Raw genomic sequence first — 21,344 nt, 5'->3', positions numbered from 1 at the left:
GGCACTATCAATTAAGTAAGTCGTTCTTGCTTGTTGGTCCTGTAATATTAAATCCAGACGGTTATTATGGATTGTCCTATCTATAATATTGGACCAGTTGTAATATAATTTGTAGGACTCTGACTCTAAAACAGGATCAGGAATGTATTTATAGTGAGGTACAGTGTCTTTTATGAATTTGTATTGTAAATTAAGATTTTGGTGAATGATGTTTGTCATTTGATTGTACCCGTGTAAGTAATCAGATTGAGTTAAACTGCTGCAGGATCCTGTAATGTGTTGGATTGTTTCTGGTTTCTCTTAGATTTTCTACATTTAGCAGTTTGAATTTGTTGGTCTTTTATTATGTACTTTTGATCATTTTTGTGTTAACCACCTGGCCCTGTATTGCCACAAGGAACTCCTCCTCTGTTTCTGGGAAGAGTTCTCCAACTCTGAGCCAGGTGTTCAATGCTTCTTTGTTGGCATCTAATCTGCTCAGATTGTGGGGATGCCTTGAAGTAAATTCTGTTGAAAGTTTTCCCTTTACATCACACTATGATCTATTTTTGTTGCATGTTGATATCCCAGATACTTATATCTTTCATATTCATCCATCAGTTGTATAGTATCCTGTTGCTCTGTTTTATATTCTACTGGCTCTATTGCACCTTTCTTTATGTTTAATGTTCTGCACTTATCTAGTCCAAAGTTCATGTTTATATCTTTAGAAAATACTATTTGAATTAATTGCTTTAGCTTTACTGACAAAGGAGTGTATAATTTCCAATTGTCGATGTGCCAAGGTATAATACATTTGGCTTTCTCTAAATTGATACCCTGTTTTACTCTGATTCAGTAAATTAGAGAGTGGATTTAAAGCTAGACAAATTCTTAGTGGGCTTAGAGAGACAATCTGCGAAAAGCCTCTATTTTGATAACGTTCGTTGTTCTTGTTTGGTCGTTAATAGATAGGGTGATTATAGAACGCTAATGCATCATTAGATGTAGGAATTTCACAAGTATTATATGTAGTTTATATATATTAAGAACTTCTTTTAACCATGGGTGTGGTACAGAATCAAATACTTTTTGGTAGCCAATACAAATGATGTGAAAGATTTCTGCTTTTCTGCCAGGCTTGATTTGGAATTACAGAATCTATTATCATTTGTTCTTTTTATCCTTTCATACCCTTACGGCATCTTTTCTGCTTGTCTGTAAATATATTGTGGTTATCTAAGTGAGTGGTGATTAATTGTGAGATGCATGATGTTAAAATTTTATGTATAGTTTGTAAACAAGTAAAAAGATGATATTTTGATGGGTAATTTGTTATTTCTCCTTTACGTAAAAGATATGTTTTACCATCTGTCAAAAATTCAGGCACTTTTTCAGGATTTTTAAGAAAATTAGTGATATGTATTAATAGGTATGGTTGAAGGCAGTAAGTTTTTGTATCGATTATTAAGAATATTATCACTGCTGGTACTTTTCCTTACTTTTATTATTAGATAAATTATTATTATTATTTGTATTTGCACATTTTGTTGTCTTTTTCACATTGATTGTTTGTCAGTCTTTGTTTCTATTGTCTTTCTTTGTTTTACTATGAATGCCTGCAAGAAAATTAGCCTTGGGGTAGCAAATGGTGACATTTTCATACACTGATAATAAATTTGCTTTGAACTTTGAACGGATATATCAGTGCTTCTCAATCAAAGTAAAATGATTATAGCTAAATGTCGCATGCAAAGTTATTGAATATTCTGTATTATTGAATATTTGGAGTGCAATTACATTGCTTTCCAAACATGCAATACAGAATATGCAATAGATTTATTGGTGCAGAAAGTCTAGGTTGAATAAATAAGGCAAACTCAGAAGGCTCAATCCAGAAAAAGAAAAGCGAAGTGACAGAAAGAAAACCATTATTGACTTGGCTGACTTGCAGCAGAAGTAAGACTGTTTTTTTTTGTTATTTATACCTTTGTCTATAAGTTGAGGATAAGAAACTGCAACCTGAAGCTCAGGTGGGTAATCAGATTCTAGTTCCAAAGCCTATGCTGGCAGGTGAAGTGAAATGTGTAAACTGTTGCTTTTTTGTTAACAGAAAGCATTTGATGGTAGTGCAGCCAAATGGTTCCTGAATTTTCATAAAATTCGCCTTAACTTTCACATTTAGATGATACAGCAGTGTTTTTGAATGCCTACAAATCAAAAGGAGATCACATTCTGGCACATCCTCTCCATGAAACTAAAACAACCATATCCCTGACCAACACGCTGCAGCCTGGTGATGACAGAGTTGTTTATTTTCAAGTTGAAATCAAAGTAACTGAGATTTTCAAAGATCTTCTGCTTCACTTATCATCAGAATTTGACACATTCCTTCAAGTAAACGTAGACATTTTTTTCCCTTTATATTAGATAAATTCAGCATATTTAAGATTTAAATCTAGGTTGAATCTGTAGCAAAGCCATGCATTGAACAATTCAGGCATTGGGTTCATGGTAAGCACATACACAAAATCCACCTTGAACGTGGATGTGTATCCCTGCAGGAATTGATAGTCAGGGTAGGGGGTAAAGTTTGTACTTTCCATGCATGAAGTCCATACACACCTCTGCCCTAAACCTTGCCTGTTCTGACGCTAGATCATGCAAGATCACCCCATGTTACAGCAGTTGAAACTGAGAGGCTACTGAGTGATAACTTTCATTTGCCTGATGTGTACGCACTTCAGGTTTCAGCTGTACCAGCACCATATTTATAAAATCCTCCAAAAAATCCTCCGAGTTCACGGGACACATAAAGGAGCCCGTGGCGACATCCATAGTACTGAGAACCGAACTGAATCCAATCAGATCTGTTAGGCATTCATGGCTGACACCAAATTTCTGGAAAAACTTTGAGCTGTTTCATAGGAAAGGATTAAGAGGCAGACAAAGGAAAAGATTCAAATATATGCTCTAAAGCCAGTTTGAAAGTGAAATATAGACTCCCTGCTACCTCTGGGAGCCCTTGGCTGACTCAAGGAACACTGACTGTGCCATCCCATACCCACACTTTGGAAAGTCCGATCACCTGGCTATGCTTCTACTCGCAGTGTATAGGCAGAGACCAAAGACAGTAGCACAGTGTGGAGGACTAAGTAGGTATGGTCAATGGAGACAGTGGAGTGCTTACAGGGCTGCTTTAAGTCAGTGCAATAGACAATATTCAGGGACTCTGAATGAGTACACCACAGTTGTCACTGACTTCATCAAGACCTGTGTGGACGAATGTGTGCCTTCGAGATAATACCGGACGTACCCAAACCAAAACCTGTGGATGAACCTGGAAATTTGTAGTCTGCTGAAGGCTAGACATGTGGCATTCAAGACCAGTGATTCAGAACTGTATGTCCAGGTACAACCTAGAGAAGACTGGTTCAAGAGTGAAAAAAACAATTCTAAATTGAGTTAGAGAAGGAAACAGGTGCAGGTCAGCTCTGGCAGTGTTTGCAAGTCTTCACTTCGTACAAAGCGAAACCTAACATCATGAATGGCTGTGTTGCTTCACTCCTAAATGAGCTAAACAACTTCTATACACAGTTTGAAAGGGAGAATAAAATTACACTCGCTTTTGGAATGGTTCCAAAAGAGAACTGGAAAATTGCAAATTTCACTCTATTCTTTAAGAAGGGAGGGAGGCAGAAGAAAGGAAATTATACTTTAACTTGATTTCAGTTGTTGGGAAGATGTTGGGGTCCATTACTAAGGATGAGGTTTTTGGGTACTTGGAGGTATGTGGTAAAATAGGCCAAAGTCAGAATGGTTTCCTCAAGGGGAAATCTTGCCTGACAAATCCTTTGGAATTCTTTGAGGAAATAACAAACATGAGAGACAAAGAAGAGTCAGTGGATGTTGTATACTTGAATTTTCAGAAGGCCTTTGACAAGATGCCACACAGGAGGCTGCATATCAAAATAAGAGCCCATGGTATTACAGGGAAGATACTAGCAGGGATAGAGGAGTTGGAATAAAGGAGGCCCATTCTGGTTGGCTGCCAGTGACAAATGGTGTTCTGCAGAGGTCGGTATTGATGTTGACAATTTAGATGACAGAATTGATGGCAGATGATATTAAGGTAGGTTGAGGGGCAGGTAGTGTTGAGGAAACGGAGCCTGCAAAAGGATTTGGACAAATTGGGAGAAGGGGTAAAGACTGGCAGATGGAATATAGCATAGGGAAGTGTATGGTCATGCATTTTGTTAGAAGGAGTAAAGACATAAACTATTTTCTAAACGGGGAGAAGATTTTAAAAATCTGAGGTGTAAGGGGACTTGTACAGGATCCCCTAAAGGTTAACTTGCAGTTTGAGTTGGCAGTAAGGAAAGTAAATGCAATGTTAGCTTTCATTTCTAGAGAACTACAATATAAGAGCAAGGATGTAATGGTAAGGCTTTATAAGGCATCGAAGGAGACTTTTTAAAGCTTTATCAGACAGCACCTGAAGTATTGTGAGTAGTTTTGGGCCCCTTATTAAAGAAAGGATGTTTTGGCATTGGAGAGGGTCCAGAGGAGGTTTATGAGAATGATTCCGGGAATGAAAGGTAGCATTTGATGGCAATGAGGAGCATTTGATGACTCTCAGCCATTCCTCACTGGAGTTTAGAAGAATAAGGTGGGATTTCACTGAAAACCTATTGAATATAGAAAGTCTTACATAGAGTGGATATTTCCCGCGGTTGATGATGAGCCAAACAGCCTAATTGTGCTCCTATATCATATGCTCTTATAGTTCTGCAAATCCCTGCAGCATCTGTTGACTCTGTGATCAGTGGCTCGGAGGCTGATGTCAGAACATCTTTCAAGAGGGTCAACCCTCGCGAGGTGTCAGGGCCTTGTCGGGGACTGAAAACCTGTGCCAACCTTCTTGTGGGAGTGTTCAAGGACATTCTCAATCTCTCACTACTGCAGTCTGAGGTTCCCACCTGCTTCAAAAGGGCAACAATCACACCAGTGCCCAGGAAGAGCAGGGTGAGCTGCCCCTCAACATCTAACACCCAGTTGCACTCACATCTATTGTGATGAAGTGCTTTGAGAGGTTGGTCACGGCTAGAATCAACTCCTGCCGGTGGGGAACTGGATCTGTAATTTTCCTGTCATCACAATAGGTCTACAGCTGATGCAATCTCACTGGCTCTCCAATTGGCCTCGGATCACCTGGACAATGGTAATACCCAAGTCAGGCTGTTGTTTATTGATTACAGCTCAGCTTTCAACACTATCATAACCTCAGTTCTAATCAACAAGCTCCAAAACTAGGGCCTCCGTACCTCCCTCTGAAACAGGATCCTTGACTTCCTCATTAGGAGAACTGAGTCAGTGCAGCTCAGAAATAACATCTCCTCGCTGAGAACCAACACTGGTCCATCTCAAGAAGGCGTACTTAGCGGACTGCTCTATTCTCTCTACATCCATGACTGTGTGACTAGACGCAGCTCAAATGTCATCTATAAATTTGCCAATGACACAATTATTGCTGGCAGACTTTCAGATGGTGACAAGGAAGCGTACAGGAGTGAGGTCGATCAGCTGGTTGAGTGGTGTGCAACAACAACCTTGAAATCACTGCACGGAATAGGAAAAAGCTGCAGAGAGTTGTCAACTCAGCCAGCTCCAGCGTGAGAATTGAGGACACCCCCCCCCCCCCCCAGCATTGAGGGCACCTTCAGAAGACAATGCCTCAAAAAGGCAGCATCCATCGTTAAGGACCCCCATCATCCGGGACGTAACCTCATTGCTATCTTCAAGAAAGAGGTAGAGGAGCCTAAAGACAGACACTCAGCATTTCGGGAACAGCTTCCCCACATCCATCATCAGATTTCTGAATGGACAACGGACCCAGTGACACTGCCTCACTTTTCTTGCTCTTTTTTTCCAATACTTATTTAATTTAATGTTTTATATTTACTTCTTACTGTAAGTATAGTATTTTTTAGTATTATTTACTGCAATGTGCTGCTGCTACAAAACAACAAATTTCACAACATGACATATGCCGATGGTATTAAACCTGTGGAGAAGGTTCTTTCAGGATGGTATTGAGAACCTCAAGTCCCTGCACCAGGATGCTGTTTCTTTTACTTCAGCTCAGCATTTAGTATGATCATCCCTCAGAAGCTAGTGGGTAAACTGTCCTCATTGAGTCTCAACAACTCTCTCTGTAGCTGGATCTTAGACTTCCTGACAGAAAGGCCACAGTCAGTCCGTGTTGGGAGACACAGTGCTAGCTCCATCACACTGAGCACTGAACCTCCCCAGGGCTGCCTGCTCAGTCCACAGCTGTTCACTTTGCTGACGCATGTCTGTGCTGTTAGATCCAGCTCAAACTGAATCATCAGGTTCATTGATGACACAGCAGTGGTTGGCCTCATCAGCAACGACAATGAGACAAGGTACAGAGAGGCTGCAGAGCAGATTATAGATTGATGCAAGCACAGCAACTTGCATCTGAACGTGGACAATACTAAAGAGGTGATTGTGGATTTCAGGCCACTCCTCACTGCACATAAATGGCTTCTCCATGGAGAGAGTTAGGGGCACCAAGTTTCTGGGAGTGCACATAATGGACAATCTCACCTGGTCCCTCAACACCATCCCTTTAGTCCAGAAAACACAGCAACATCTCCACATCCTGAGGAGATTGAGGGACCGAGGCTCCTCCACCCCTCCTCCACCTGCATTCTAGCTAATTTTTACAGGAGCACGATTGAGAGTGCCCTGATTAGCTGCACCCCCATCTAGTACAGTAGTTGCAAGGGATCTGACTGCAAGACCCTACAAATTAATGCAAGGACAGCTGAGTGGATCATTGGGGTCTCTCTTCCATCCATCTGTGATATTTATCAGGAGCACTGTGTACATAGGGTCCTCAGCAATGACAAGGATCCCTCCCATCCATCCTACAATCTATTTGATCCCCTACCATCAAGCAGCACATACCATAACATTAGGTCAAGGGCCGTTAGGATGGGAAAAGGCTTCTTCCGCCAGGCCATGAGACCACTGATCTCCCTGCCACCACCCAGGTCTTATCATATATGAAGCACCAGTGGTGTTATACTGCTTACTTCTTATCTTGTAAATGCATCTTGTGTTGCATGTTATTCTTCTGGAATATATTTTATTATTTGCTAATTTGTTTGTGGTAATATTACTTTATGTGTTTTGTGTAAATTATATGTACTGTGTTGTGCACCTTGGTCTGGATGAACATTGTTTCATTTGGCAGTATACATGTTTGAAGTTGAAGTTCAACTCGAGGAAAACGCAGATGTTCCGCATAAACAGCAGAAGGAGTGCACCACTTTCTAAACTATGCACCCAACCTCCCCATCACGCGCCATTGCCCCTTCACCCATCCTCTGCATCACGTGCCATTGCCCCTCCTAGTAGCAGAGTCAGCAGATACAGAACTCAGAACCTACAGAACCGGAGCGGAAGCAAGTCATCCTCAATCCTGCAAGAGGGCTGAGGGAGAAGTTGACAACTCACTGTAGTCTTCTTCTGAATAAGAACTAAAAATTTTGCAGTCTCCTGTGATCAAACAATATACATCCAGCAAGAGCGATCCCAAAATAGGTCAGCACTGTTTACATTATGATATTTTCTTTTCTGTTCATAACCATTTAGCATTGAATTTATTTCGATACCAATAAGTATCCATGGTTTGGGCTCTTCCAAGGTTTTGCTCATAAACAGCGAACTTCATCCAGGAAAACAGCTGTATATCCTAGACTCTTCACATATTGCAGATAATTGGTAGTCTTCTGGAATCTAATAGGATAAGAGTTAAATTATTAGCTATTGGCCTGGAAACAAATGTTTAAATTCTTCCACAGCAGCTAAATTATTTAAAGTATGAACTAAAAAGCCATTATCATTGATAGTCACCTTAAAGCCTTACAGATTGCTGTAAAAATTCATCCTGTTTATTAATATCCTTCAGGAAAGGAAATGTGTCATATTGCCTATACTATGTAACTTCAGACTGAGCAATGTGGTTGATACTAAGCTAATATTCAGGGGATATCTTGGGGTGGACAATAAAGTCTGACTTTCCCAAAGATGTCCACATTCTGTAAAGGAATATGAAGCAAATACACCTGATAGCTAGCCCTGCACTTGAACATTTAAAATATTGTGGCACTTGACATGACAGGAACTCTCCTGTGTAATTGATGCCACCTTGCTGAAGATGGATGCCCATTGTATAACTAATGAAGAGACTTAGTTACTCAGATGACATTCACTGGAAAGCATTACCTTTGCTTGCTGGATTTATGTCTAGCATGACTAGTTGCAGAAAGCCAAGCAGCTGCTGTTGACATTCTGCACCTCAAACATGTGGAAACACTTGCGTATATACTTCTATAAAGTCATCTGCTTTTCCTTGCAAAACCTATGTTTTAATAGCCTTGCTCCATAATTCAATCTTCTGACACTGGGAATCAGCTTCAGAGCTCTTCTCTGTATAACCTCTAGGACCTGAATGCCTTGCGTTTCTGTGACGAGAGCATGCTGAAGTATTCCAGGTACCACCTAAGCAGAGCACTATAAAACTGAATATAATTTGCTCTGCTTTTAGTTCGGTTGTTTGGGTTAAACTGTCGAGCATTTTGATTATTCATTGTGTCATTCTGCAGTAATCAAATCTGTTGATTGTTAATGAAGGCAGAGAAATTCTTTCATGACTTCAGTAAGTCATAAGGTGCCTTACTGATAAAGATGTATTTTTGCAACTGAAATAGAGTAAGGTCCAATAAGGAGCAAGAAGATAATAATCAGTCTGCTTCAGCATTGTTAGTTGAGGAATAGATAGTGAATAAATATTAACAAATCATGATCTTGCCTGTTCTTCTTCACATAATTGGATTTTTAATATCTTAGTTCAATGTCTCCAGCATAGAAAAACATAGCTTCCTTTGTTCTGTAATGAAGTTTCAGCCTCATTTCTATGTCCAGCATTCTAGAAGGACACCTGCACCCAAAACCCTCTGTCTAAGAGGAAAGTGTTGCCACTAAGACAAGGCTAACGATATACTAAAGGAAGATTGACAGCTTACTACAAGAATGATACATCTTCTGAAATCAATCGATTTCTGCCAACTTTATCCTTTTCGACTTTGACAAGAAAATAGACTGCTGCTTCTGCTATCCAATTTGTCTTCTGCATTCCATACTACATCTGTCTACAATATAATTCACTTTCCTTAGTTTCACTTACTTTTCTATGTTTCATTCTGTAACTCCTTAACTGAATCCTTAAAGTGAATGAATTACAAGTACTGCCATCACATTAATCTTACATTGAGATCTATTGTTCAGAACCATTTCCTGAACCTTCAGCAGTTAAAGTACAGCATATCATATGACGTTCAGTAGTCCACATATGATGTCACTTCCTACTCTAGAAAATGTATTTCTTAATCATCTTAATTTTAATCTGGTCTGGACCTAAATACATATCATATTCGGAGCTGGTTTGGAGAAGTTAGAAGAGAATTAGTATGCATGTGTGGAGGAACTCAAGTTAAAACATCATCAGGGAAGAATCAAATTGCTGAGTATCTTTTTTTTGTTATTATCAATGGATACTTGAGGGAGATTGAATAATGCTCAACATAGTCCTTGAGTGACCACAATAGAAATAATCCCGGTAGGAAACGCTCCTATTAAACCCAGCAAATTGGTGCATGTGTTTGATGTAAGGAAATGTCACTCTGCCTCCATAGAAATATCTCTGATTCAGAAGCAGAGTCAGAACCAGAATCAGGTTTACTATCACTGACATGTGCGATGAAATGTGTTGTTTATGACAGCAGTACAGTGCAGTACATAAAAATACTATAAATTACAATAAGATATATATGTGGAAAAAAATAACCAAAATAGGTTGTGCAGAAAGACAGCAAGATAGTGAGGTAGTGTTCATGAATTGGTTCATCTTCTGTTCAGAAATCTGATGGAAGAGAGGAAGAAGTTGTTCCTATAACACTGAGTGTGTGTCTTCAGGCTCCTATATGGTAGAAATAAGAAAAGAGCAAGTCCTGAGTGATGAGGGTCCTTAATGATGAGGCATTACCTTTTGAAGATGTCCTCAATGCTGGGGAGGTCAGCGCTCCTGAGTTTGTTAGCAAGTCACTCAGGACAAGGCAGTTAATAACATGCATTGAGGTTGATTTTACCGGGATGCCCACATTCAGTGAATGAATATGTTTTAAAAAGTTGACTTGCTAGATGTCAACTTTGAGAGCAAATCTTACAAGCGTGAGACCAAGAAAGTGGCAAGCTTGACTAATCTGTGGTCTCCTAAAGTCAATCAATGTTGTTATTTATTCCTAATGCATTTACCAAAGGTAGGTATTTGAGGTGACCATTTGTGGCTTCTATTTTTCTTAGTTGCTCGTTAACCTCTCAAAAAAGAATATTTTTGAGAGGTATAGGCAGCTCATTTAAATGCCAACTATGATTCAGAAGGAGTTTAGCTCCAAGGATTTTGTTTTCTTCATTTTGAACTAATTTAGAAGTAATCCATTTGACTCCTGGAATCAATGAACATTTCATTTGTAGCTAAAATTGATTCCATGGCTCTTGTTTGCCCACCTGAGATAACATCCTGTTTAGTGGTTATAAAGTGACTGCCAGATTTGCATGAAAAGCAACATGTGTTAGAAGTTGTTCTTAGACTTCTGCTATCCAGAACCTGCTAATGATCATTTATCATTTACATGCTCAAACTTATTGATGATAGTTACTAATTTCAGCCATTAATGAACAATGTTTTAAAATTCAATTTGTCAAAATAATCCCTTTAAGGACCACATATTTTTTCTTTTGGTTGGAATGAGTAAATTAAAAGATCAACTCAAACACTGGACAAAGTGTAAAGCAGGCAATTGGTTTTCAATGACACATAGAAAGTTGAGTAGAGAAGGTTGGAATATTGTTCAGAGTTCTGGTTTTCATGGTGAATTGGAAGCACACTGGAGAACAGAGTGCAGAAAAAGATTTATGAGGATGATGGCAGAACTAAAAGGTTGCATTTTTCAAAGAAAGATTCAGCAGACTAGAATTGTTTTCTCCACTGAAGCAAAGAATGGAAAGTAACTCAATAAAGTCCTATAGATATCTGACCAGTGGAAGAGAGAAAAAAACAGGAATGATAAATGTAAGATCAAGATCAGTAAAATCTGAGAAGCAATTTGAGAAATTTATTCCCACCAAGACTGGTAAAAGTTTGAAACTTGCTTCTATTAGCAACAGTTGAATTGAACAGCATAAAAACACCCAAAAAAAACTTTATCAGCACATGAAAAAGGGAATAGTAGGATGTACTGAATGAATTAAATAAAGTCAGAAGAAGGAGGCTTATGTGGTGCTTAAAAGTTGGTATAGAGCATTTAGGAGCATTTAGGATTCTATGTAACTTGATATATCTGCACTAAGAAATGGATCATAATTGTGCAACTGAAACAATCTGATCATAAGGTAACTGTCTCTCTGACAAACATGGCCTTCAGTGAGCTAGCCCACACTCCTGTTATTTTCACCATTCCCATTAGACATAATTGTGCTGGCAAAGGGGGATATATTTACTTTTCAAGAATAGAGCAAAATATTCAAAAGAAGTTAATTTCATAATTTTTAAACACATTTGTTTTATTTAAAGACATGGCTGCAATAGTTATTTAAAATACAAACCTGCATGTAACAGATAGATAGATAACTTAGCAGTATCTCTTAAATTACTCTCCAAGCTTACTGGAATGTCCTTAAGAAGATCAAATTATAGCTCTATAATTAACTGCCAACTCTTAAACCATCTAACTCTGGCGTAATGATAACAGCGCTTCTCAATTGTAATGCATTCGATTGTACTCTGAATAAGCCATTTATTCCTGAACACGTAATTGAAACATTGAATTACACATACAGGGGCAGAGTGCTTCCAATAATACGTACAGATTTTGCATCAAAATTATGTTAATATACATTAATGATAAACAGCCCGTTTTCTAAAACATAGGCATTCGGAGATGTATTAGATTAGCAAAGCAAGGTATCAATCAAATTAAAAAATGATGGTGACTTGAGGCGAGGACGGTGATTTACAGCGTTTCAAATTGCACACAAACGCCCTGACGAAGGGTTGTTCTCTCAGACGAGGGACGAAATGCCGGTAGGGCAAATGCTTCAAGAGAAATAAAAATTCCGTCCAGAAATTCTTATTTAATAGAGAAAAATGATGTCAGTGAGAGATATGTGGGTTGATGATGGAGGGTTTTACTAGTTTTTTTGCCAGCTGATCGTTCCATTTAGCAGCAGTAGCAAATGCACGGCAGAATTAGCCCACAGGCTTTCCCAACATCTTGAAACAAGCAGCAGCTTTAAATGAGGTCGTCCCTCCAGCTTCTCGGGTTAAAAAAGGCGGGCCTGTAAAATGTGGTAGAGCCATTACAAGAAACCTGAGATCCATTCATCATGCACTCAAATCGCCCCATTGCATTTGGATTGATTAGAGACAAACGATACCGTACAGTCCAGAGCACTGGGACCGTACCTACTGATTCCAAAACCTTTAACTCGCTTTTAGGGCTTCTCATTTATGCCTTTTACAATTGACGACTGAAGTACTAATTTTGGTGCAATTATTTCCTAACTGTGACTGGAAATTAAAATATATTATTGATATGATCCTTTGAATTAATAACCTTGCTTTAAAGATTCTCGTGATGCTTCGCTACCGGAGAATTGCCATACAAAAAATCGCCGTGTGTCGAAGGCGAAATTTTAAAGACAATTTCAACAATAAAATGTTTTACATTTTTTTTAATTTTAGGGGCGATCCTCGAAGATGAACTCACAACATAAATAAGGCAAATAAATCGCCAATAGCAAACAGTAGTATTCTCCTTTACACACATGCACTGAAAAATGACCATAAACAATCCCGAATAATCTCGGTTTATGTATATATGCTATCAGAATTACATTGCTAATTTTCGCCGACGAAGTTCTCATCCCCATAGTCCACTACTTCGTAGGCCATACGCTATTCTTATCTTTAGTTCCACAGAGGACAGGAGAAAAAAATGAATTGTTATTGCGCACAATTTTAATTGCCGCAAACGCTGCCTAGTTCTTAACAACCCATCTAATTCGCACCCCCCCCCGTATTCCCATCAGTGACAAATAACAGAAATGTGTGATTTTGCGCTCACATTGCTAAAAGGAAACCAATGGGGTGTGTCCAGTGAGACCTCCCCCTCCATCCCATTAGACTGCGCCGCAACAAATCAACCTTCCTGAGCCCTCATTTAAACAGAGAGCACCAGCTAATTAACTCCATCTTTCCAGACAAGCTCTATTGTTTATTTAATGTCACACAACATTAGTATCATTCACACTTTCCTCTTACTAAACAGTATTCTCCCGTCATTACAAATAATTTTATATGGAACTTGCTATTATCATCGGGGATCAAACCTGTGACCAAACCGTTCACTTTGTAACATGCTAACTAATATGTTTATTTAGTTTCATTGGGAAATTATTTTGTTATGAGGAACGCGGTTGAAATTAGCGAACGCCCGTCTCATTGTTTGAAATACTTCCGAAATTGCCCGGCAGAAAATGCTACTAAAGTCAAAAACCCTTGACTTAATATGTTTACATTAATTGAATTTTCTATTATATCATTGACCATGGAGCTAAAAAAAGGTGACATTTCTACTTCAGACTGCATTAAGGCCAAACTTATGGAGATAGATATATTTTAAATTCCCATAAAATTATCTCTAATATCTTAATAGACGCGCTTTCTTACTGGGATAGTGGTTTAATACTATCCAAAACATAAAATTTACTTGCTTTTAAATATCCGACCATCGAGTCTACTGGATATGATAGATTTCTTTTGTATGGCCACTTGCACTGAACATGCGGACTTGAACAGAAATTATCAGAAATTAAGCGTTTTACTTTTAAAACTTCGTTTTAGTTTTTCCTGGAATTTGTTGATATAAATACAGCGAGAATATTTTTAACTATCACTGCTGACTGTTTGTCCACTGCAGACAAAAATTGTGGGGCGCTGCTAAGTAGTTCGCGCCCAGTAACAACCTGCCATTGTTTTTGTTGTTGAAGGCACTATAAGTAAGCTTAATACTAAAAGTAGGTTATATTTTCCTTCAAGACGGACGAACTGCTATTGGCGTAGAGAAGGATCGTCCCAGCCCCAGATCTCCCAGGGCGCTCGCAAACATTGTTTTTACAGGTGTTCAGAGGAATCACTAAAAGTGATTAAAAGTTTATTCTAACCCAAGCTAATGGACTTGGGGAGGATTTAGATAACTTCAACAAAATGAATGGCAGAATTTGTTAAATGTTTAGGGATATATCCGTACATTTACAGAAATGGGTTAACAAAATCTGCGGACCTCCGCCTGGTCATAGAAACCTGAGAATCCGGAGAGAAGGGGTATAACATTTCAATTCACAGTTAACTAACGTTAAGGAAACGTGACATAGTCGTTAAAACTGCAGAGGGACCTAAGCGTTTGAAAAGTTTTATCAACAATTTTCATACGTAATTCTACAGAGGAAGGACCTCCAGACAAAGAGGAATGAATGGAGGACAAACCCAACGTTCATGTGATAAGTTTAACTACTTCTTATAGAACTAGTCTTTTTTCTTGTGACCCAAGATTAATGTATAACATGATACCCTGCTCAACCAGCGAATAACATTTTTACTTTGATATATTCATCGGAGCAAAAGAAAGATTCTTATTTCACCCCGGGACGTTTGCTCATGGTCCATAGATAAAGAATGTGTTCACTAAATAAAGGGGATTATGCGGAACCCAATAAATTATTCTGAAGGCACCGCTCTAGTCAGGTACGTGTTTTATCAACTGCATACTTGGGCTCGTTTTTAAAGTTGTAATCGCCATCAACCACAATAGAGCAATGGCTAGTTTGAGCTGAAATTGCATTCATTATTTAGAATTCTTAATACGTCAATAGCAAGTTATATTTATCCAAATGCCAGCCTATTTACAATAGCAACCCTATTGAAAACCTTTAAGGCATATTCAAGACGTTTTCAATTGGGGAAAAATATCAAAGGGAAAATTAAAACAAGAGATTTGCTGCCAACGTGAAAAGGCAAGAAGTGGAATGATGTACAGTGGTGCAAGAAGTGTTACTGAGGATTTATAAGACATTGGCCAGACCCCGCTTAGAGTATTTTCAGCCCATTATCTAAGAAAGGATGTGCTCACATGTGAGAGGGGTCGGGGGAGGTTCACGAGAACGATCCCGGGAATGAAAGAGTTAACGTATGAGCGGCCTTTGAAAGCTCTGGGCCTGTACTCGCTAGAGTGTAGAATGATGAGAGGGAATCTCATTGAAAGTGACCGAATATTGTAAGGCCTGGATAGAGTGGACGTGAAGAAGAGGTGTCCTATAGTAGACGAGTCTAGGACCAGAGGGCACAGCCTCAGGATAGAAGGGCGAACTTTTAGAACAGAGATGAGGAATTTCTTTAGCCAGAGGGTGGCGAATCTATGGAATACATTCCCATAGGCGGTTGTGGAGACCAAGCCATTAGGCCCATTTAAAGCGCAGGTTGATAGGTTCTTGATTAGTAAGGGCGTCAAAAGTTACGGGGAGAAAGCAGAAGAATGGGGTTGAGAAGGATAACAAATCACCCACGATGGAATAGCGGTACAGACTTGACGGGCCGAATGGCCCGATTCTGCTCCCATGTCTTATGGTCTTCCGTGATTACCGTCTTCCTGAATTTCTAGTGCATAAACAGTGGAAGTAAAATTGGAGTGGATCCTTAAGATGGCCGAGTGGATAGAATTGGACCGGTTGAGGACAATTACCTTGAATGATGCTAATTATTTGCTCTATTGATTCAATAAAAATGGTATTAGTACAGGAGCTTCACTCTCTGCTCGTTTCCTATACCTCTGGCTAGCTGCAAATGATATTACAAGCGCTGGATTTTGAAACGTGCTGATTATTTTTCTGGATATCTGTCTGCGCCACGGCCGACTCTCTGGGAACAGAGAGAAATAAGACCGTGCATTTACATAGCGCCTCTCGCTACCTCGGGTTCTCTCGCACTAAAACGTTCGATACGCAGTCGTTGTTGTGATGAAGACGAGGAGACACGTACAAGTCTCGGCCGGTAGTAGACTGCTTTGGGAGTGGGCGCACCATGGATTTGGAAGATTTACGGTAAGCACTGACTTAGACAGAGGGTTAAGGATCTGTTCCGGTCCCCAAACAGCTGCCTTGTCAATAAGGATCTGCCACAAGTGGAGACATCCCTGCTGTCAGGACCCAGCCCTACTCCCTAACTCCATCTCCCACCCTCAGACACTAAAATAAGGAAAGAAAAGCAGTCACCAAGCCACATAGCAGGGCAATGCCTTTTCCCTTCTAATTTTGTATTCTGATGAAATCAACAATTCTAAATAAAGACAGCTATCTGACGGATCACTGCCTAATCCCTTTATCAGTCAAACGCGACTTCTTCATTCGAGGCTACCGAGGCGTCCTGATTATCATTGTAGATAAAGAAGTGTAATTGCATCAGAATTCTTTCAATTAACTTAGAAAGACTAGAGCAGAGAAAAGCCTTTAGGTAATTAAATACTACCAATTGTTTTGACTGTTACCCTACCAAAACTGAACTGCTAATCGGAAAAGAAATGTACTGTGTAAATTCTAGCTAAACATTTTGATCTCTGAGATTAAGAAACTGTTTCTGCGAGTTAGGACTGAAATTACCTTTAATTATGTCTACATTTATTAGCTTTATTTCCTCCGTATATGACCCAAATACTGTAAATGTCAGAGTTACATTAAATCATAGGGAATAATGGAACGTTGAACTTTAATTTCTGGCACACAGGAAATAGAAATGGTATGTCAATTGATAATGCGTTCACGTTCATTACCATGGCAATGATCAGACCAAGTCAATTAACTTTAGTTCATTTGAAGCATGAATTGTCCGTTCTAATCTGCCGAGTTTGCAGCAAAATGCTTACCTGTAGTGTGTATCAGGCACGTCGTCGAACATTGCAGAAAATTCCCAGCACAGAGAAGCAACAGGTCGGAACTCTGCAGAACCAATACAACACCTGAGAATTCGGAAGACTTCATTCAATCCACTTAACCACCATTCAGTAGAGATATTTCATATGTAGGGCCTATTAATCAGCCGCACAATCTAAGAACTAGGAGAACATTTTTTACAGAAGAACTTTTCCGCTGAAAACTGTCTAACCAGTCAAATGGTTTGATGTGTGTCTTCCTTTGTTTTTGCTGCGCAGAAGCCGGATTTGATGCAGTTTACGATACTTAATCGATAGACCTTTATGAGAGGCAAATTGAATAAGAGGTAAAGTATTCGGAAATATATTGTCTATTTCCCTTTCCCAAATGACTTGAATGAAGCTGATCAATTTTAGATGGTTCCAAAAAAACTCACCAGTGATTACATCACTTAAATTACATTGTTACTTACAAAAAACTCGTTTCCAATTGCTTCAAAAGAAAAGCAGTTCCACTGTAAGAGTAAATGGAAAGATGTAAAATGTGATTGCCATTGTACCTTTGCCCCGCACAACCGCTCCATTGGGAAAGCGAGCGGGCAGCACGAAGATCTCAATGAATTCATGTTGGAAGATTGTATTCCTTATGTCGCTGCACGATGTCACTACAGCAAGAAATGTGCGTGTACAATACTCGGAGTCGACTTACCACCACCAACCCACACCTAGAGCAAAGCAGTCACACAAAGATGTGCGCCATTGACCAGCTGGCGTCTTATACCTTTGTCTTGAGGTTTCAATTTATTTTCTAGTGGGAAATGCTAAGATTTGATGACAATGGTCAAACAAATTTAAGGATTTTGTCCTAGATTATTTGCTACACGTTCCGCAGGGTTCCTCGGTTCTAAATCGCTATCTTTAAAAAAAAGTAAGATCATCCTTTTTTTAAAAAAAATAACAGTTGATGATTTAAAAATGTGGGATGAGTGAACGACGAATTAATTATGCATTTGCGACTACATTAAGAAAAAATTATAGGCGGAAGTTTGAGTCTTGGGGAGAATACATGAACTTGTTCAAAAAGGCGAAATTTAATTGATTTGTGTATAAAGCCGGCCAATCCCGCAGGTGACATTTGAGAGGCTCTCGTATTTCAGACCCTGACGTGTTCTCCAGAGTCCTTCATTTAGGAAAACTTTGCTCTTGTCTCTTGCAAATGGTAGGAGGGATGTGCAGCCAATCAGCGGCGATTCATCGCTATTAATGCGCACTTACAAGGATGGGAACACACTGCTGCCGCCAGCACCGATCACCAGCGCGTGAGAGATCAGCCGCTGGATATCGGCGACTGACTTGGATCTGTTAACCCTTGCTGGCCACTGCGACTGTTTTTTTTCTGCGTGGGGCGATCTGATTGCGGATACTACGCCCTGATTCTAAGTGAGCCATGTCAGTGCTGCCTTCTTTCGGTTTTACTCAAGAGCAAGTGGCTTGTGTCTGCGAAGTTCTCCAACAAGGGGGTAACCTGGAGAGGCTGGGTAGGTTTCTCTGGTCCCTTCCAGCCTGCGATCACCTCCACAAGAACGAGAGCGTTCTTAAAGCGAAGGCGGTGGTGGCTTTCCATAGGGGTAACTTCCGAGAGCTCTATAAGATTTTAGAAAGTCACCAGTTTTCGCCGCACAATCACTCCAAGCTGCAGCAGCTCTGGTTAAAGGCCCACTACATCGAAGCCGAGAAGCTAAGGGGGAGGCCCCTCGGTGCCGTGGGCAAGTATCGGGTGCGAAGGAAATTCCCCCTGCCCCGGACGATATGGGACGGGGAAGAGACAAGTTACTGTTTCAAGGAGAAGTCGCGAGGTGTCCTGAGAGAGTGGTACGCCCACAACCCTTACCCATCACCGAGAGAGAAACGGGAGCTGGCTGAAGCCACTGGGCTCACCACCACGCAGGTTAGCAACTGGTTTAAAAACAGAAGGCAGAGAGACCGAGCAGCGGAAGCCAAGGAGAGGTAAGCACCGCCGCTGCTTACACGTCGTGCGGACACAAAAAGGGCCCGGTGAAATCCTTAGCGGTCCGCTTTCCCACGGAGATTTTCTCGCGGCGATGAATCGGTTCCTCCGTGCTCCGGCCCTGAGTCACAGTGGACATGACCAACGGGGACTGTGTGTGGTCATCACCTCGCCTACTCTGGGGAAGCAACAAAAAAAATCATTCCGTAGCATTAAACCCTCTTCGTTTACGTGACCAAATTACAGCGAGCTGGCAGGGAAACTATTTAAATTCACTAATGTTATTTAATCGGGTCCACCAGCTTCTGGTAAACCAAATCTGCGTCGATGCTATCTTCTTAAATTAACAGTGAAATATGAAAATGCCTGTACTTTAATTGCGAACTAGATATAGAGCTAGTGAAAATATAAGGCCTAAAATAGATTTTAAAAATCGAAATTAACCGAAAGGTTTCGATTCTTAGAATTAGGGAAGCCCTGCATGACAACTGAGAGGCAGACGCACTTGCACCGTATATTCTTTTCGTTCTGGCGTTTGTAGAGGCCGAGCCAGGTGATAGAATTCAGGTCTTTGCCCCGATGCGGTATTTATATTCTCTGCGTTATCTGGTCCGGTAAAACCGCGATAAACCGAGCAACCTCGTATCAAGTCTGAGGAGCCAAGCCAGTCATGTACTTTATTCGTTCCACTTCATTGTCCTTTTTTGGCTTTGCATTTTCTGAAGTTTAAAGTCCAGGTTAGCAATTTAATTTAATTAATAGACATTAACATTGATTATAATGGCTGAAAGGTAAGAGCATTTGGTGAAGTGGGATTTTTTTTTAGCTCGTCCCTTTAAGGAAACAACTCTCTTTGCGAATGTCACCCACTCAGCACAAAACCTCTTTAATCCAGGGTATCGTAATGAGAGATCCAGCCAAAGGGGGTAATTTATTTAAGATGAAATTTTAAACGTTAACAAGTGTTAGCACCCTCATCACAACCACACGGGTGAAAATTTTCAGGGTAAGTGAACAGTGAATGTACCGGGGGTTCTTGGTTGGTTATCTCCCATACTGTCATTACTCATTTTAAAATTATGCAATATTTCCTGTTCCAATAGGGAGAACAACGAAAACACGAATTCTTCTGGCAATAAGCAGAACCAGTTGTCCCCTATCAATCGTAGTAAGAACCTGATGTCTAGTTCGGACGAGGAGTTATCACCGCCGCAAAGTCCTGACCATTGCACGGGCAGCCCCGTGTTACTGCTGCCCGGGACTCTGAACCAATCTGTGGATTCCAGCTTCTCTCTTCACGGCCTCAGCTCTTCGCCAGGAGGCCACGCCGGCTCAATCCATCCGCATGGACTGCAGGACACTCTTCTGGGCACTCTCACATCTAGTCTGGTCGACCTGGGATCGTAAAAAGAACCCGCCGCTGGATAGTCCAAGTATGAACTGAACAGACACTCCTGTACTGTGCTGTGTAAATAATTTAACAGCCTTGTCGAAGTTATGGATTTTCAACTGATGGTCCTTAATCTGTGAAACAAACGAGATTCTCGCCTTTACCAAAACAAAATCTTCGTAAACTGCTGAGAGGCTTAACATTTCACTCAATGCTTTTCAAATCCCGATGCTCTTCCACTGCACAAAGGGCCTTGCAAATGAAGTTAACACGCGGGTCCACCAATTCTCTTACTGGCAGGTTCGAACATCTGTCAGAGTCCAACCTGGATTACATCCCGTTTTCGATCTCTACGTTCCTTGAGATTCTTGACCGATCGCGAGTCTGAAATGAAACGTCGAATAGGGGAAACAGTCTGTAATTGAGGTAACCGCAGAGAAGAGAGAGAGAGAGAGAGAGAGAGAGAGAGAGAGAGAGAGAGAGAGAGAGAGAGCGAGAGAGAGAGAAGACACCCCATTTAACCCATGCAAAGTTCTGGCACAGAGGCGATTCGAAGTTTACATTTTCACCAGTGGTGTATGGAGAGTTACGTGGAAATAGTTTATAATAAAATCAAAAGATGTGAAAAGCGCGTGCTTATGTTGTCTCCTTATTTTAATTCTTTTTTTAAGAAATTGCAGCTTTTCTTTCTAGAAAATAATGCTTGAAACAGTTACTGGATCTACAATGCTGTCGGTCGCACTCAGAGGAATGAAGCCTTCGGTTAAAAAAAAAGTGGCCAAGGCGACTCGGCGATTTGTACCCGGCGTTTGCGTTGTTCCATTTCACGCTACAAGTT

General features: G+C 40.3%; 1 protein-coding gene and 1 long non-coding RNA gene across 3 annotated transcripts; one reads left to right on the top strand and one right to left on the bottom strand.

The window, feature by feature from the left end:
* Nucleotides 1-5,674: 5,674 nt before the first annotated feature.
* On the bottom strand, nt 5,675-17,691 carry LOC140185323 (uncharacterized). The gene is made up of 3 exons (XR_011882545.1): nt 17,582-17,691; nt 17,103-17,175; nt 5,675-7,806 (listed from the first exon to the last, which is right to left on the bottom strand). It is a non-coding gene; the product is annotated as an uncharacterized lncRNA (long non-coding RNA).
* A 654-nt stretch (nt 17,692-18,345) lies between these two features.
* Nucleotides 18,346-21,018, top strand: LOC140185170 (homeobox protein six1). 2 transcript variants are annotated; one of them, XM_072238652.1, is made up of 2 exons: nt 18,346-19,056; nt 20,220-20,344. In XM_072238652.1, the coding sequence occupies exons 1-2, from the start codon at nt 18,556-18,558 to the stop codon at nt 20,253-20,255; spliced, it is 537 nt and encodes a 178-aa protein (XP_072094753.1). In that variant the 5' UTR covers nt 18,346-18,555; the 3' UTR covers nt 20,256-20,344. The 2 variants fall into 2 exon arrangements, with proteins under 2 accessions (XP_072094753.1, XP_072094701.1); XM_072238600.1 differs by having other exon boundaries at nt 18,356-19,115; nt 20,220-21,018.
* Nucleotides 21,019-21,344: the final 326 nt, after the last annotated feature.

This window comes from Mobula birostris, chromosome 1 (genome assembly GCF_030028105.1).
Source record: "Mobula birostris isolate sMobBir1 chromosome 1, sMobBir1.hap1, whole genome shotgun sequence".
Lineage (NCBI taxonomy): Eukaryota > Metazoa > Chordata > Chondrichthyes > Myliobatiformes > Myliobatidae > Mobula > Mobula birostris.
This window is presented reverse-complemented; position numbering and strand designations above follow the sequence as displayed.